The 18,144-nt window shown below is 38.7% G+C and overlaps 1 protein-coding gene across 1 annotated transcript in view; it reads right to left on the reverse strand.

Annotated features, from left to right (window-relative positions):
• Positions 1-2,023: 2,023 nt before the first annotated feature.
• LOC140238315 (macrophage mannose receptor 1-like) overlaps positions 2,024-18,144 on the reverse strand; it is a 69,588-nt gene continuing 53,467 nt past the window's right edge. Inside the window, exons 34-44 of the mRNA XM_072318249.1 lie at positions 14,370-14,437; positions 13,924-14,021; positions 12,259-12,516; positions 10,957-11,108; positions 10,383-10,479; positions 9,040-9,287; positions 7,155-7,326; positions 6,454-6,708; positions 5,769-5,954; positions 4,530-4,607; positions 2,024-2,791 (exon numbers count right to left, since the gene is read on the reverse strand). Of these exons, the coding sequence (XP_072174350.1) occupies positions 2,523-2,791; positions 4,530-4,607; positions 5,769-5,954; positions 6,454-6,708; positions 7,155-7,326; positions 9,040-9,287; positions 10,383-10,479; positions 10,957-11,108; positions 12,259-12,516; positions 13,924-14,021; positions 14,370-14,437 (1,881 nt within the window). The 3' untranslated portion in view covers positions 2,024-2,522. The remainder of the gene's footprint in view (positions 2,792-4,529; positions 4,608-5,768; positions 5,955-6,453; positions 6,709-7,154; positions 7,327-9,039; positions 9,288-10,382; positions 10,480-10,956; positions 11,109-12,258; positions 12,517-13,923; positions 14,022-14,369; positions 14,438-18,144) is intronic.

Genomic DNA, 18,144 nt, shown 5'->3' on the forward strand with positions numbered 1-18,144 from the left:
CGTGAAGTTTTACAGCCTTCTTAAATGAATACATAGTGGTCATGTTTTTAATTTCGATGGGAAGGGAATTCCAAGTGTCAGGGCCGGAGTGTCTGATAGAATGATGCGCGAGTGCGGTTTTGGGGTTAAATAAATGTAAATTTGTGGATTGTCTGGTTGGATAAGAGTGAATCTCTGAATTTAACCGAAATATTCTGTTAAATATCGGAGGCAAGAGGTTTGACTTGAGACAAAACATAAATACAGCTTTTTGGAGAAAATTTATGTCATTTATCTTAAGGGATTTAAGCTGGAAAAACAATGGGTCGGTGTGATCTCGAGAGCGTGCTCGACTGCACACTCGAAGTGCTTTTTTCTGTAGGAGAGGTATACGGTCTGTGTTACATTTGTGGGTTGCCCAGATAATGTTGCCATATGATATACATGTATATGGTAAGATTAAGGCATTATACAGGGTAAACAATACATAAGTTGATAAAAAATACTGAAGCTTAGTTAACAGACCAACGTTTCGGGATATAGGCAAAATGATGTGTTTTACATGATCATCCCATTTTAGGTTTTCATTTATATACACATCGAGAAATTTATTAAATATTTTCCTTTCAAGAGATATACCATCAATATACAATTCATATTCTGGGAGATCAGCTTTTTTACATTTAAAATGAATGAAATTAGTTTTACTTAAATTAAGTGCCAGTATATTACTTTTAAACCATGTAGATAATTTACATTTACATGTAGATAAAATACAATTGTTTGGACTGTTTGATAATGCTTGTTAATCTATTTCGATATGTCTTATAATTGGAAACATTTTCAGGGCTAGCTTGATGAAGACTTATTTTGTACAAAATATTTCTTTTATTTATAGAATTCAAAATTCCTCTTGTTATCCAAGGTTTTATAGGTTTATTACGTTTTCTCCCTGCCTTGGTCTTAGGTATACTAATGTTGAAATATATCTCAAATTTAGCCCAGAATAACTGATATGCTCTTTCGGTATTGTCACAGGTTAAAACATCTTCCCAATCTTCATTCTGCAAATTTTCATTTAACCTAGCTACATTTTCAGTGGTGAATTTACGAGCAGAAAATGTTTGTCCATTTCTACGAGGAGGAGGGGAATCAATCATTACAAAGACAGGGATATGATCTGAGATTTCAGAATATACAAGACCTGAATGAATATGACAATTGTGTACATTGATAAATATATTGTCTATACGGGTAGACGAATTACCTACAATTCTTGCTTTTGTGTTTCTTATTTTTATGTAAAACAGTATATCTATCATATATTCTTTTACGTGTGGGGAATGCAACCTACAAGCTCTGCTCTCTAGCGTTCCTCCCTATTTCCAGTATTTCCGTATAATAAAAAAAATATTTTATAAACTTATCTTTTATTATGTATTGTGACGTAACTTGTGTATTCAATTTCTGTAAAATATTCATATGTTTCTGTTGGAAATGAAAAAAATCAATGAAGGAATGAATGAATGAATGAAAAATTCAATCATGGGTCAAGTAGTTCATTGGTTAAGCTTCTCTGGATATCTGTTAAGTCTCACCAAGAAATATCCTAATATATATTTTTGTTTACATGGCATAAAAGGGGGGCATATCACATAGATGTATTTTTGTTACAGGGGTGGCATAGTCTCGGTTGAGATTGGGATTCAGATTTTAACTTTTTGCAAGATAATTGGAAATTATGTAGAGTACTGGGCTAGTGATCCGGAGGCCTCGGATTCGAATCCCGATGGAATCTTAATTTCTTTGCTCATTTTGTCCACTAATAAATATTAATGAGCATAAAGAGGAACTAAAAGTTCATTTGATGAAAAGCAATTTTAGAATGGTTGAGATATCCAAAACAAAGTGACACAAAATGGTCTTAATAAAAGGTGAGTCCCAATTTTACCTTGTCTCAACCATTTCAAAACCATATTTTCATCAACATTTAATTTCTCTTAATATTGTGTGCTTTTTCATATTTCATGAGAGATTTCTCATCATCATACAATAAAGTTGGAAACCTGAAGCCCCATCTCAACAAAAACTATATACAATCCCTTTCATGTCACATTCAAAACTGACTTTCACTCAGAAGAAATACAATTCTTCAAGGTTCTCAAGCACCTTCATACAAGTCATAAACACATTCCCAGCCAGACTCTAAAATCTCCACAGACTTTGGGCAGGAACTAACAGGTTCCAGCTGGCAATGAATTTCTTGTAACTTAACAACCTCCCTCTTATCTTTTGCTGCTGACTACCAACCCACTTACATAAGATAAAATTGTATCATCAATTTGTCCTCGTGACAGGTGTAAGGACATAAGGCTGGTAGCTAGCTGTCTCTCTGTCTGTCCACCATGGGAGGTAGCCAAAAAAAGTTTTTTTTTTTTTTTTTTTTTTTTTGTAAGTAGTAGGTTGTGGTGCCACCTATTGTGTAATGAGGGTCTAAATATTGCTGTCTTACTACTGAGTGTGCAGTTGTCAGACACACCTACCTATGCCTTAGAGTCAATGTCATAAGCGTTGACCTGTACCGAGCCTTTACCTCCCTCGTAGAGGGCATTGTTAAAGGAAACACTGTTGGGAATCTCCGGCTCCTTGGCCTTTTTCTTGCAGGCCGATGACCGGTAGGAGACGAGGAAGAAAGCGATGAGGGCGACCAAACAAATGACCAGGACGCATCCTAAAACAATCCCTGTGACTTCTCCACCAGACAGACCAGTTGTTGGCTCTGTTCTTCCACCAGATAGACCTGCCTTACTCGCTGCAGAGAAAACATTGATAAGAACACCATGGGCCTTACATTATGAAACAGTTCTTGCTAACTCTAGCAGAACCTTTTTTTTTTGAATGCATTTACTTGAAAAATATTCTTCACCTTGCCAGTATTTATGTCGATGTAGAGCAATTTGTCAATCAGTTGCAATGAAAACATCTCGACAGAAGAATTTCATGAATTTGTATTCTTCACCTTGTTCTTCTTTGCCTCTCTGAGGATCAGAATCTCAAATTTCTTTGCTATAGTAAAAGATAAACTTGCCTACGACAGTAATGAGGTAAGCATGCATCTCATAAAATCTGTTTCATCACAGTTGCCAGTAACCAGTCGCAGCGGACGGGTGCAATCAACTCGCTGTTTTCATTTTGATGTGACCTCGCTTTCCTCTTGAATGAACACGTTTCGCACGAAAACTGCTAGGAAAGTGTCGCAGCAAAACTGCTGTAACTTTACAATTAATTCATGTTTTTTGATAATAACGGTTATGAAAGGTAAAAACCTCATTTTAACCTGCCATTATTTTACCGTGTTTAAATAACGACAATAAAATATTCCAAAATGGAGCAGAACTTCACTTTCAAAACGGAAAATAATTGTCAGAAATCATTGCTAAAATTTCACATTTTGACTTCGTGAACAACAAAAAACTTTCAAGTATGTTACTAAGTAATATGTATTTCTTTACGGAACTCTAAAATATTACATTCAGGGAGTCGTGCGTCCAGATATGTCTGGAAATAATCGAAAGAGGTGCACTTTCTACCTTCGTTCTGAGCACGAAATTTCATAGTCTTTCCCACACGGGAAGACAGGGTTCAGTCCCACCTACCCACATCTTTGTGGCACTCACATCACCTGTACTCTGATCGTAACTTGTACCGGGAACTCGTAGTTGTATTGTTAGTGCAGTAAAATCTGCGTAAAGTCCAAAATCCAATGTCATGAATTTACAAGTGGTATCATAGCTGGTAGATATTCATATTTTTGCTTCTTTCTTTAGGCCAGTTCTGATAAAGTAAGTGCTTGTTTATGAGGTGGCGAAGTCCTCAGCAGTACTCTGGTACTTATCGACACCCCGCGGCCCACTCTCATGCATGTACAGTGTACTAGGCATCCGCAGCAGCCACTCGCATCACACAGTAACAGTATGCATCGACCAGTCAGCTTGCTGGATTCATTGTGCAAACGCAAATCAGTTTTTCTTAGAATATGACATCATTATTCTCGTTTGCTGCTCCCGCACAATTTGATATTTCTGACAAAACACCTCATTTATTTTCACTTGTAACTTCAAAAATAGGTCTTCAGCAAAGTGAACAGCACTCTGCTAACGTCCGCACGTGTCTTATGAATATGTATGTTCAGTTCCATGAATACTTAGTGGTGCGACCAGATGTGTCTGGAAATAATCGGAGGGTAGTTTTCCAAGATAGCGAAACATGAAATGTTGAATAACTTAAAAAATACTATATGGTTTCTCTTGATTTTTTTGTATGTCGAAAGAAATCATCAGTTTCCATTGATACTGAAAGTTTGAGCAATTTTGGTCAGTGTATAGCGGAGATATGAGAAGGTGAAATTTTGGTGAAAATGACAACGCCTGATTCGGACTGCCTCGATGACAGGTTGAAAATTCAAAACGTTTTGTGGGTTTCGGGGGAGTTAATTATAGTCATCACCTGCGACTGTAACGTGTTGGTAAAATAAACAAACTGATACTCACCTCTGCTAATATTGGGTGAGACAGTTGTAGGCACAGCTGTAGGCACAGTTGTAGGCACAGCTGTAGACACAGTTGTAGCTGGAAAAAGACAGAAAGATGTGGAAAATTGTATTTTTGGGGGGGTTAATTTGTCAATTATCACAGCCCATACTTTGCTTCTATTTCAATGTGATATTTGTCCCTATGAATTCTAGGAATGAAGCAGTGTTTCAAAGTTCGATACAAGAGAATTATAAACTTTTTGTAAGATTAAAGTATATTGCAGTGTAATATGAACCATATAAGTAAATCAATTGAAATATTTGGCTTAAAGAACATTAATACAAGTGTAACATGTTCAAGTTTATGAAACATAATTTCTACCAATTTCATTCAGTGGAACTGACTGCTGCTAGCATTGAAAATTGAGCTATCGCTATCTATTTACATCATTAAAGTGTGATAATATAGGTGCACTCAGAATAGGATAATTAAAATCATTTACTCTACTATTGTCCTGAAATATAAATTAAAGCACTTTAAAAGTGAATATCCTCTCTGTTCAGAGTGACTTTGATATAGAGAGTGCAATAAATGAAAGTTTTGTTTGAGTAAGACAATAAATCTTCACGTTTCCCCAGAAGTCATCTATGCAAATTACATGCGATGATGTCATGACCTCATAAGTCTTCCATTTTGCTCACACAAAAATATTCATTAAATTCATTTTCATCACATAAAGTGAAGAAGAAGAATGTATAGGCCTACCCTTCACAGCAAAATGTTCTAAATATGCCTACACACTAATCTAGCAGTAGTAACTTTGAAGAGGGAGTTGTGAATAGTTGCTGAAGAGAAAATAGAAAAAAAAATAGAGTGATTTTGTGCATATGTATATAAATCATGTGGTGATGACACCATTGCCTGTTGCTCTATCTGTAGATGAGACGCTATCAATGCTTCCCAAAACAAAGGTTAAACTTCAATATTTTTTTTTTCTTCACTTTCTTGTTTGTTGGTTTGTTTGTTTTTTAATCCAAGTTCAGTGCAGCTGTCACAGTTCATTTTGTTAGACTTTTCCTTTAATCGAAGTCTGCGTGAACACAGGTCTGGGAGAGATTACCCTCCAGTCTCTTGATTAATTTATTTTCCTCTTCCTCTACCCCCACTCCATCCATGGAGGGGGAAGGATTGAGGAGAAACGTACACATATCCAGAGAGACTCTAAACTCAGTGGCAGGGAAGAATGCAATGACTTACGAATTCCAGACTTTGGCATGATGCAGACATATCCCCTGGTATTCCAGCAGTTGAGGTCGTTCCATTTGCCTGTCTGTCTCAGCATCTCCACGCAGTCCTCGATACCCGGCTCCATCTCGTACGTAGGCTCTCCCGTGTTCCAGTTGGTGAAATCCACGGGAGAATCATCAATCCACTCAAACCCTCCTAGAGGAGGAGAAAAAGAAGCCTTACATTGAATGGAGAAAATATCACAACCTTCTTGTTGTTTGCAGAGAAACCTTACATCATCACTATCAAGCATTTTCTCCACTATGATTCTTAAGGTCCTCTTCACGTTTGTTACACAAAAAGATATTAGCTTATAGAGAAGAGAGTTTACGGAGAAATCACTCAATTTATGACTAGGAATGTCCACTGTTGTAATTTGTTCATCATCTGTAATAGCACAGTGCATTTATCAAACACTGCAGATCACAAATTGTTGTAAAGGTATACTTAGGGGTGACATCCCTATCGTGAATACCGATGTCTAAACATTGTGTTTATACCAGTCTACTCCGTCAAATGTGGCATTATGAGCTCATCACATATATCTACACCGCTAATTTTGTTTTCGATCATATTACTGAGGTAACAGTTTTTTTTTTTCCATTCTATTGACTTACAATCAACACTTGTTTCATTTGAGAGTGGATCTGCTTACCACTGTCTCCCCTTGAGAGTCCAATCCAAATGTTCTTGGAGCCAGCTGCAGCTAGGTTCCTGATCTTGTGATTTTCCTGCAGAGTGTGGTAGCTGGCCAGAGTTCCCCCCAGCTGCTCACACTCATAGTTGGCACCAGGCCACGACCGGGCATTGTCCCCGACACCATTCACCACCAGGTAGCAGTAGCTGGAGTAAGCCGTCCAGCCTTCTGAACAATTGCCTGGAATGTCTGGATGTTCCGTTGGGACAGGCACTGTGGAGATTACACAAGTTGGTAGTATTTTGAGCACACTTGTCTTTTTTCATTCTAATTCTTTGTATAACAACAAAGAATCATTATATCTACGATACCCACTAAAGAGTCATGAGTTTAGTGAATTTCAAGAATCACTGATGGGCTGTGAGTTGAACAACAAACAAAAATATCACCAGCAGATCTCCCAATAGTCTTGTGTCAACTTTCGAAGAGAATACAGTATCTCATGTCAATGTCCTCCTCATTTGCGAAAATATCTGTGCATGAAAATATCAGCTTTTATAGTATTCCCTCAGTTCAGAAGGATAGCTTCTTGCAGGTGCAGTCTAGGGTATTCCCTATTTAAACATGACCATGTTATATATATCTTAGTGTTTGACCTACAAAAAATATCATAGGTATCTTCCTCTTTGTACACAAAAGGTGAGGTGATGTCATCTTACCAGTGCTGTATTTACAGAGAGGCTTGTAGAGTAGATTGCAGGCTGTGTCATCCCATCCCCCTGTGCTTAGCAGGGTCACGCAACCTTCATTACTCTCTCCACTCGGCTCATTCTCAGCCCAAAATGTGTACCAAACTGGATGGCCGTCAGCAAAGCTGTATGTCTCTTTTTCCTGCATCAGTGAAAGTAAACATGCAAATTATTTCCTTCACAAAAGGAAAACAACATGAAAATAATTTTAATCTTGGAAAGTGCAATCATCTTATACAGGAATAAATCTGCCAGTTTCGGGCCAAATATATGAAAAAGAAAATAAAATCAACAGTGACAACTATCAAAAACTAGAAATATTACTATGACGACTGGTATGCTTCCACCATATTGAATTATTCTACCACAGGTCTGTTGTACATCGTGAAAATGTGAGATGACAGATTCGCATGACTGCATTCTTTGTAGCATTCGTAACAATACACGTGAAAAACAAAGATCTGGTATCAAAATTATTTTCTTAGGTATTTTACTGTTTTATGAATCTCTCTTGTATTCCATTGTTTTTCGACATTTTGTGTTTCAACTTTTTTTCCGCAAAATTTATCACAGAACCCATTTCAAGCATAATTATGCTGAAGTTAATTGATTTTAGCCAATGAAAGTGAAAATAATAATAACTCTTTGAACAAGGAAAAGTAGAAATTACGCGGTGCATAATATATGTCCCCGCCGGAAGTAGCATTTTGTAGCAAAATGTACAACATAGGTCAAAAAACAAGGTCAAAGGTCAAAGAAGTCAAAGGTCAAAATTCTGTGTAAAAGTTTTGAAGCCCTCACCTAGTGCCATCACATAAAGCAAACGGAATCGAAATCGGGTTAGAAATGGCGAAGGAGTAGCATTTTGTAGCCAATGTACAATGTAGGTCAAAAATCAAGGTCAAAGGTCAAAGAAGTCAAAGGTCAAAATTCTGTGTAGAAGTTTTGAAGCCCTTACCTAGTGCCATCACATAAAGCAAACGGAATCGAAATCGGGTTAGAAATGGCGATGGAGTAGCATTTTGTAGCAAAATGTACAATACAGGTCAAAAAATCAAGGTCAAAGGTCAAAGAAGTCAAAGGTCAAAATTCTGTGTAGAAGTTTTGAAGCCCTCAACTAGTGCCATCACATAAAGGAAACGGAATCGAAATCGGGTTAGAAATGGCAAAGGAGTAGCATTTTGTAGCAAAATGTACAATATAGGTCAAAAATCAAGGTCAAAGGTCAAAGAAGTCAAAGGTCAAATTCTGTGTAGAAGTTTTGAAGCCCTCACTTAGTGCCATCACATAAAGCAAACGGAATCGAAATCGGGTTAGAAATGGCGAAGGAGTAGCATTTTGTAGCAAAATGTACAATACAGGTCAAAAAATCAAGGTCAAAGGTCAAAGAAGTCAAAGGTCAAAATTCTGTGTAGAAGTTTGAAGCCCTCAACTAGTGCCATCACATTAAGCAAACGGAATCAAAATCGGGTTAGAAATGGCGAAGGAGTAGCATTTTGTAGCAAAATGTACAATATAGTCAAAGGTCAAGGTCAAAGGTCACAAATGAAATTCTGTGTAGAAGTTTCAAAGCTCCCATGTAGTGCTCTCATATAAAGCAAACAGAATAAAAATTGGCTCATAAATGACAGAGAAGTAGCAAATTGAACATTTTGATGACACACGGACGCACACACGGACAGACGGACACACACACGGACACACGGACACACACACGTACAGAGCCCGTTTCATAGTCCCCTGCTCGAACTCGTTCGGCGGGGACAAAAAAAGGGAGGGCATTAAAGTTTTTGGCATCACTACATGACTGCTTGAGACAAGAAAAGGCATGCTGTCTTTGTAAGGATTTGTTTACCATGTCATGGGTGAGTCCAATCCAGAGGTTTTGGCCCCCGCTGAGATAGCCCTGGGCCTCGGCAAAAGCCTCCTCGTAGCTGCTTGCGATGCTGGCAAGGTTCACGTCGTCTCCAAGGGTCTGGCAACTCGCCTGAGCCTCCTCGTAGATGTACGTTCTGTCGATCACCTGAAAACATGACTTGCCGTATTGAATGAAACCTTCCCGGCAGTCACCAGAATCAGCTGGCAGTTCAGCGGCATCCGGATCTGATGGGAGCAAATGGGGAGTAACACAAATAATTCACCCACTCATTCTACTAAAATCACTGTTTACCTTCATGGTCACACACATCTTATGCTATTAGATTTAGTTGTGAAGTTTGAATTAAAGGTGCATGGTCCCGGTGTTTTAGTCAAATGCGTATGTGGGCGCACGGCGCAAGTTTCCTATAGAGACCTACACTATCGACTCCTCTTTAGCGTTTACGCTTTGGCCCACTTCCCCGTGTCCGAAGAAGTCCGATCCACTGTAGTCAGTGGTCCAATCAGTTTGGCTCATGATTCGGCTGAGGGGGATGACAGCTTTAGCAAACTTCTTTTGTGATGTCATAATAACAAGCACATATGCACGCACCCTGGCATTACTACAGACTGCGCGATGCGCAGAGAAGACAACGAAGGCAACGTTACTTAGCAACACCTTCGCACTTTACTCTTGATGACAGCTCAACTTCGGTAATCTTCGTATCAATGCTAACGGTGATCGGCATTATCATCAACAGCGCCCTCTACACTACCGGGACTATGCACCTTTAACAGTTGTTGTTTTATTTTTCATAGACAAACACAGGAAACAATGAGAAGTTGTCAATATGACAGTCTAGTATTGTATCTGGCTTACATTTACAAAATGTGATTGCCAACTCCAGCTATTACTGAGAATCTACTCAATATAAAGGGCCTTCGGAAAATCATGCAACTACTGATTGACAAAACACGATACACACAAAGAACTGTTTGCACATACTTAGCTGTATACAAGGGATACTGTATATGCCATATATTTAGCGAGTCTAAATTTTTGCGAATCAGGATCAGAGTCAATATTTTTGCCTGTATTTAAATACGTGAATAGCAACTGACTCGCGGAATTTGCAAAAATAAAAACCTTGCTAAGTATTCGGTATATACAGTACTATGCTGAACATGCATATATGGAGAGAAAGAAAGGGCAATGCCTTGAAATGTTTTCCTTATTGATTTAGAGTGCTGGTGGCTCATGTAAGAATCCAATGATTAAATGTGTTTGGGGAGAAAAGGGGGAGTAACAGAGAAAACATAGAAATGGACAAATCTACTCACGGAGGTCCATTCGGCAAATGTAGCCGTTGGCGATATTGCAATCGTTGTCATTCCATAAACCAACTCTCTCCTGGTGGAACATCATCTCAGCACAGTCCTGTGGAAATGGAAACAACCTTTATAATATCAACCTCATCATCACTATGTTACTATCATCACTGCAATTATTATCATTATCATTATTATTTTCATTACCACCATTTCTTTACCATTATCATCATTGTTGCCATCAGCATTATCTTCATAATCACCATTATTATGATCAGTAAATACAGCAACACACTTTCTTATCATCAGTGCAGAAGTGGTAAAAACCTAAAAAACATGACAGCACGACTGGGACCAAATTGTAATCATCTCATTTCAACATCCTTGCTGGCTGCATTGTTTACTGCGTCACATATCATTACTGCAATGCTCCAACAATACACTGTGCATTTGTCTAATGATTGCACTGATGATAATAATTTAGAAAGGCAAAATAAAACAGAAATATCTTCACAGGATCCTCAAAAAAAGGTTCATCAAATTTGAAGATTTAGCTTTAGGCTGTACCATCATGGGAAGGACTTACACCATGCCCATAGTTATTAGGTTCGCCTCTGGCCCAGTTGGTGAAATCTACGCCCGATCCATCTGTCCACAAATAGCGCCCTCCGCTCTGCGTGTCGCTAAGACCGATGTAGACATTGAAAGTAATGTCAGCCATCTTTGATGACAAGAAGGCTAAATGGAAAACAAGCAGAGGAAAGAATGATCACAAACTGTGTCTCACTCCACATAAAAATGAGGAAGGTGCAACATTAACTACAACTGCACATAGTGTGCAGTGTTTGTGTACATTGAGAACTTTCTTTTTTAATGAAAAGAATGGTGCAATGACATTATGTTTCCTCTATCATGATCACGATATTTAACGTCATCTCCATCATACCCACTATTAACACAATCATTTTCTTATTCAAATTCGTGAAATTCTTGTGTCAAGTTGTTTTTTATTGCAACTGATTAACAAATTGCCCTACATCGAGGTAAATTAGCACTGAATTGATCTGTCTTTTAATAGTAGCCATAACAAAAGAAATCATGGACATACATACTTGGGCAGAATTCAAACCTATGACCTCCTGATCTCTGGAATGGCTTCTTATCCACTAGACCACTGAGTATGCCCATGTTTCTTTTGTCATGGCTACTACTAAAACACTGATCAATGCAGTACTTATTTACGTCAATGTAGAGCAATTTGTTAATCGTTTGAAATGATTTTCTTGCTCTGAAGAATTTGCTCCTCACACAAACATAAATTGGTCATTTCATGTTGGCAACTCTACATCCAGTCAGAATCATTGATTGACACCTGATTACATGGACCCTACAATCTTGACTACGACAAGTCTTGGCCAGTACATGGATCTACCCAATGAGAGGGCTCTCTCATGGAATATCATACAGTAGCTATGGATGGTGCTGTACCCCTCACAATCTTTTATCACCACCACAATCTTTATCCTCATCATAATCATCATTCTCACAAAAATGGCAATTTGCAACTCTCCATTATAATCATGCTGGTCATCATCATCACCATCACCACCACCACCACCATCACCATCATCAACATCATCATCATCATCATCATCAAAATCATCATCATCATCATCATCATCATCATCATCACCATCATCACCATCATCATCAGCAGCATCATCATCATCATCATCATCATCATCATCATCATCATCATCATCATCATCATCATCATCATCATCATCATCATCATCATCATCATCATCATCATCTCTATTATCCACACTCTAAAGAGTTGTCAAACAACCCTCCCCCCCCCCACCCCTTCCCTCTTTTGTGAACTAACCCTGCAGCTCCCTGCTATGTATTGTTGCCAAGTCCCTTCCTTCGACAGACCTACAGGTGGTGCGGGCATCATACCAGCTCTTCATACCATCCTCCCCATAAATGATGTAGCACTTGTTGTCAAACCTCCAGTACCCTGCAAGGCAGTTCCCAACAGGTGGGCTGGTAGGGGGGTGGGTGACACGCCCTGTGGCACCACTGGCCTTGCGGCAGATGAAGTGACTTTCTTTGCCACAGTTCACATCATTCCAACGTCCATCTGGAAAGATTTGGGTATTCATCAAGTCACATGAATGGTGCAATCACAAACCATTGGACATATTCAATATTTGCTACATTCAACCACCATACATGCAGATCTCCTCATTATTGTTAATACCATTTTTACCTCCGCCAAGGGAGGAGGTTATGTTTTCATCGGCGTTGGTTTGTTGGTTTGTCCGTGTGCAAAATAACTCAAAAAAGTTGTGAATGGATTTGGATGAAACTTACAGGATAGGTTGAGAATGACATAAGGAACAGATGATTAAATATTGGTAGTGATCCAGGAATTTTTTTTTTAAATTTTATGAAGGATTTCTTGATATTTCGGCAGGCAGGGTCAAGGAACTTGGGAGTTCAAGCTGTGCATATTTGAGGTTTGCATGCGCGCACTAAAGTGCGTGCTCTACTTTCTGCTAGGGCTAGGGTGAGGCGCCACGCAGCTGAATGTTGATGACGTAACAAAAGGCTTCTATATTGGGAGAGTGGGCTATTTTCAGCATGCATGTATGAGTGGAAATTGCTGATCTCTGTTGAAGAGCAAGATCAGTGGTGGAAAAACCTGCTTGGTGGAGGTCTGCGCTCTCAGAGTGCTTTTTTTTTCCTTTTTTTTTTCAACCATGTGCACATTAAGCATAGCATATAGATTTTCTTGAATACTTCGATTTATTTTGTATCAACTTAAATTCTTTGCAAGGTTTTGATTTTCTCCAGCAGCCTCAGTTCCATTGAAAAACAAACAAACAAACAAACAAACAGAAAAAAAACATTTATCATTTTAATCATTACAACACTAGGGTAAAGTCTCTAAGTGCCTTCACAGGTCATTCTGAAAGGTTTTTCTCTCTGGGTCTCACAACAAATATTGGCAGAATATCATATAAATCACAGCATTGAACGATAATTTCCTGATACTAATCGTTAATTGGTACTATACCTTGGTATCCACTTTGGACTCTTTAATCAGTAGCGAGTTTTGTTGCTAATTCTTTCTTTGTCACAATAAAAATCAACTTTGACAGCTTCAGAACATACCTGTCCCAGATAAAGTCATATTTTTTAACCCACTGAGGATGGGCTGATTTTGCTACAACACGCATTTCCCATAGACGCTTGCCCGAATATACTCAGGACTCATCCTCAACGGGTTCATGCAATCCTACACAAATCACACACTACCGAGAATCTGGGGAGTGTGGTTGATACACATACAATTGTAGAAGGCAATTGCCAGGCAAGGTGGGGTTAATATTTCCAATTTTTCTTTCCTTATCAAAGCCAACATCCATCCATCTTCAAACAACTAACTTTCTCTCTTTTACTGTAAGGCACAGCTGGTCATATTTATTGCTATTACTATATGGATAATTTCCATATTATTCAGTAAGACATAAATGAGACTTGCTTTGGGAATAGAGTTGTACACACTGCTCCTCCCCATTAGCATCATTAGGCTCATCGGTGGCCCACAGCGTGAAATCAACTGGTGACTTGTCTGACCATCTGCAGTTACAAACACGAAAGAACAAAATTCAGGAAAAAAAACTGACAATTTATCTCCCATGTCATTCCTAGCTGTCTACTCATATATGACACAAAGAGAGAATATAGACATTTATCTTTCACCTCTAAGCAATTTAAAACTTTTATATGTTACAATTGAAGAAATGAATTGTAAAACTGTGAGCTAAAGGGAGACTGTAACAAACTACTGAAAATGGAGCACTTTCACTGGCTTTGAAGGAGACCTCAAAAGCTGGACTGAGTTCTATGAGTGATGAGCAGAATCAATATAACATAAATGACAGAAACCAGTTGATTTGGCCATTTTGCTTTGGATTCAGTACTCACGTGTATGTGCCCTCCACTGTGTACTCTCTCATACCAATATATGGTCGAGTGTAACCATATCTTGCCAGCTGTAAATAGCAGAAGAAGATGAGAGATCAGGGATCAGAGTCCATATACCACTTCTTGACAGGTTTGACACAATAGTATTAAAATATTTTTCCCCCCACTCAGATTATGAGTCATCACAGATGAGGAAATATGGCAAGAAATAGCCATGATGAAAAAAAAAATGAAAATACGAATTGACAATAAAAACATGCCTGATATAATGTTCCACAATTTTAATCTGGTCCCATGGCTGGTTCTCTCTTTCATACCACATTAACCCATTGAGGACGGACTGATTTTGCTACAACACGCATTTCCCATAGACACCAGCCCGAGTATACTCGGGACTCGTCCTCAACACCATAGAACAGAGCTTGATTGGCATTACAGAAATCACATCAACACAGGCACATTCTGAATGTCTGACTAAAACGATTAACAATACTTCGGGAAGTCTCTTGGTCAGGAATACGCTGTACAAAATTCTCTCTCCGCAGGCAGGTGGAAATTTTGTACAATTTGATTCAGTATCATAAACTCAAACTAGATATAACGCTACGGCGACTGATATGCCTCCGCCATAATGCATGGTTCTCCTAATAGGTCTATAGTACAATGTCTTGACAATGTGTGATGACAGTTTCACACAATTGACAAAATATTAAAATGACAGGTTTGCCACAAATGTGCTGAATGTTCACTTTCCTAGAACAAGGTTCAATTGGATGAATGATTAAAAATGTCAGAGTGCAGGTATTTGGGGAACTGATGATTTTTACTTGACTTTTGACCCTTTTATAAGTTTATGCATTGAGTAATTTTCAAGGTATTGAGAAAAAGTATAATTTCAGTATCAAATGGGAAAATAGCATTATCTAATCCTGGCCTTTGACCTTTGACCTCACAGTTCCAAAGAGAATCACTGTTAGGTTGAACATGCATAAATATGTAAGTTTCATGATGATACCTTGAGTTACTTTTGAGATATGGAGGAAAAAGTGCAATTCAACACTTCCACTTGACCTTTGACCTTTTAACCTTTGACCTTTTGGCAAGAAACTTCCCACAGAATATATATCAGGTAATACATGCATACATCAAGTTAAAAAAAAAAAAACCTTCAGGCATTGCATAAATATAAGGAAAGTAGTGATATTTTGAGGAGTTGACCTTGACCTTTGACCCCTGACCTTTGAACCATGACCCCCAACTTCCCTAGATAATCACTGCCCATTGGAACAAGCATATATACTAAGTTCCATGAAGATACCTTGAACCATTTGCGAGATATGGAGAAAAACATGAATTTTCAACCTTTTTTTCACAAAATAACCTGTGACCTTTGACCTTTGACCCCGTGACCCTGAAATCCAAATAAAGTATTATCCCCCCAGGATATACCCTCATACCAAGTTTGATGGAAAACCACCACACGGTTCTTGAGATATCGACAAAAACAAAATGGGACGGACGTACGTACGGACGGACGGACGACCTGAAAACATAATGCCTCCGGCCACTTCGTTGGCGTATGCATAAAAAAAATTGGTCACGAAGCATTGGTCACAACAAACACACACACACGTACACACCAAACCACATTTTTTTTTTCAAATTCCAACACACACACACACACACAACACACAGTGTGTTTTGTGTGTGTGTGTGTAGGAATTAAAAAAAAAATGTGGTTTGGCGTGTACATGTGTGTGCGTATGTGTGTGGGTGTGTGAGTGTGTGTTTGCTGTGGGTGTGTGTGGGAATGTGTGTTGTATGTGTGTGGGAGTGTGTGTTGTATGTGTGTCTGATGTTTCTAAGTGACATATATTATGTGAAGTCAGTACTCCCATACCAAAGAGCATACACTGTACCTTTCTGCAATCTTTATATGTAGTATGAATGCATGAATGCCTGTTTGGCAATTTTGGCTTCATGTTTAAGGCACATATTTGACACATTAGAGCAAGTCCTTTTTTCATCAAAACACGTATACTGTGTTGAGAATATATCTCTCTTACAAAATCCGGAGGCATATAGACAAATATTGATTTTCCTTAAAATTAGAATGATTTTTCCAACCTAACCCCATCTTCGAAACTGTACTTTACGTGTATTACTATAGGCACTTCCGGGTTCAGTCTTCTGGTAGTCGACCTCTTTGAAAATGGCGGCGGGTCGTTCAATTGGCCCCGCTTCTGTATGCGAGCGCGCGCTCTATTACATATATAGAACCTCTTTGTTTCCACCCATACATACTTACAGCATTGTGTGCTGAAAGTCGCCCAATTTCCCAATATAGAAGCCTTTGTTACATCATAAACCCTCAGCTGCACGGCGTGCCTCGCCCTAGCAGAAACTAGAGCACGCACTTTAGTGCGCGCATGCAAACCTCAAATACGCGCAGCCTGAACTCCCAAGTTCATTGACCCTACCTGCCAAAATATCAAAAATCCTTCATAAATTCCTCCAAAATTCTCAGATCACTACCAAAATTTGATCATCTGTTACTTGTATCAATCTAAACCATTCCTGCAAGTTTCATCAAAATTTGTTACCTACTTTTTGAGTTATTTTGCACACAGACAAACTAACTAACAAACAAACAAACAAACAAACCATCGGTCACGAAAACATAACCTTCCCCCTTGGCGGAGGTAATAACACAGTAACAGCAGATTTGTGACAGAAAAAATCTACTTTGTCTGCAGATTATCCTATCATTGTTTTGATAGCAGAAATTCTAAAGAATTTGATAGGGTTGGGGTTTTAGGTGGTATGGAATTGTTAAATGGTATTGTTAAATTCAAGTATCAGAATGGCTAATCACTTTCGACATCCAGCTGAATCCCTGCTTGGCAAACTGCTTGGCACACTCTCTTATTGCCACAAACTAGCATTAGACTAACATGAAAACATATGAGTGGGACTGCAAGGACAGCAGCAATTCTGCTTAACCCACCACCTAGGCTTCAGTTTCTGTACCCGTTCACATGGGTGAACCAACATTTAAGAATTTTTAGCTGGCAGAAATGTATCAATACATTGCTTTGAAAGTGATTGCTATACAGAATCAGAGTGTATGTGAGTTTTGTCCTGGCAGCTCATATTACAGGATATAACAGTAGTTGTTGAATTCATGTTCATGGAATACAGCATTAAACACAGAAATGTACACATGCACATTACATGATCAGGAGTTGATATTTTCACATGTTGTTAGATTTGCTAATATAGTACCCAGATCGCAGAATTCCCACAAATAACCCCAGGAAAACAGGTACGGTATGAAGTCTCATTAATAAAGATTGTCTTTGATGCGTTTGAGGTGACAAAAAATGATGTCAAGTATCAAAACTAAATGCAATCGTAAAATTTGCTTTGTGTTTGCTCTGTGTTGTGGGCTGCTCAGGTACAGCCCTGTCGCGATTTATACAGCGACTGGGCTGTGTATAGTTAGTGTACAGTGCATTTACATAATATGTGTATGCACAGGCCTGTCACATCATTATCACAGCAAGTCATGACTGTGTATAGTTAGTGTACAGTGTATTTACATAATATGCACAGCCCTGTACAGTGTATTTACATAATATGTGTATGCACAGGCCTGTCACATCATTATCACAGCAAGTCATGACTGGTACTCTTAGTGGTCTCAGTCTGGTGGCAGCCCCCTGCCTTGGGCCAGCACTTAGGCTCCTGGCCTCGGCCCGGCCTTGGGCCCCTG

Source organism: Diadema setosum, chromosome 14, assembly GCF_964275005.1.
Source record: "Diadema setosum chromosome 14, eeDiaSeto1, whole genome shotgun sequence".
Classification (NCBI taxonomy): Eukaryota; Metazoa; Echinodermata; class Echinoidea; order Diadematoida; family Diadematidae; genus Diadema; species Diadema setosum.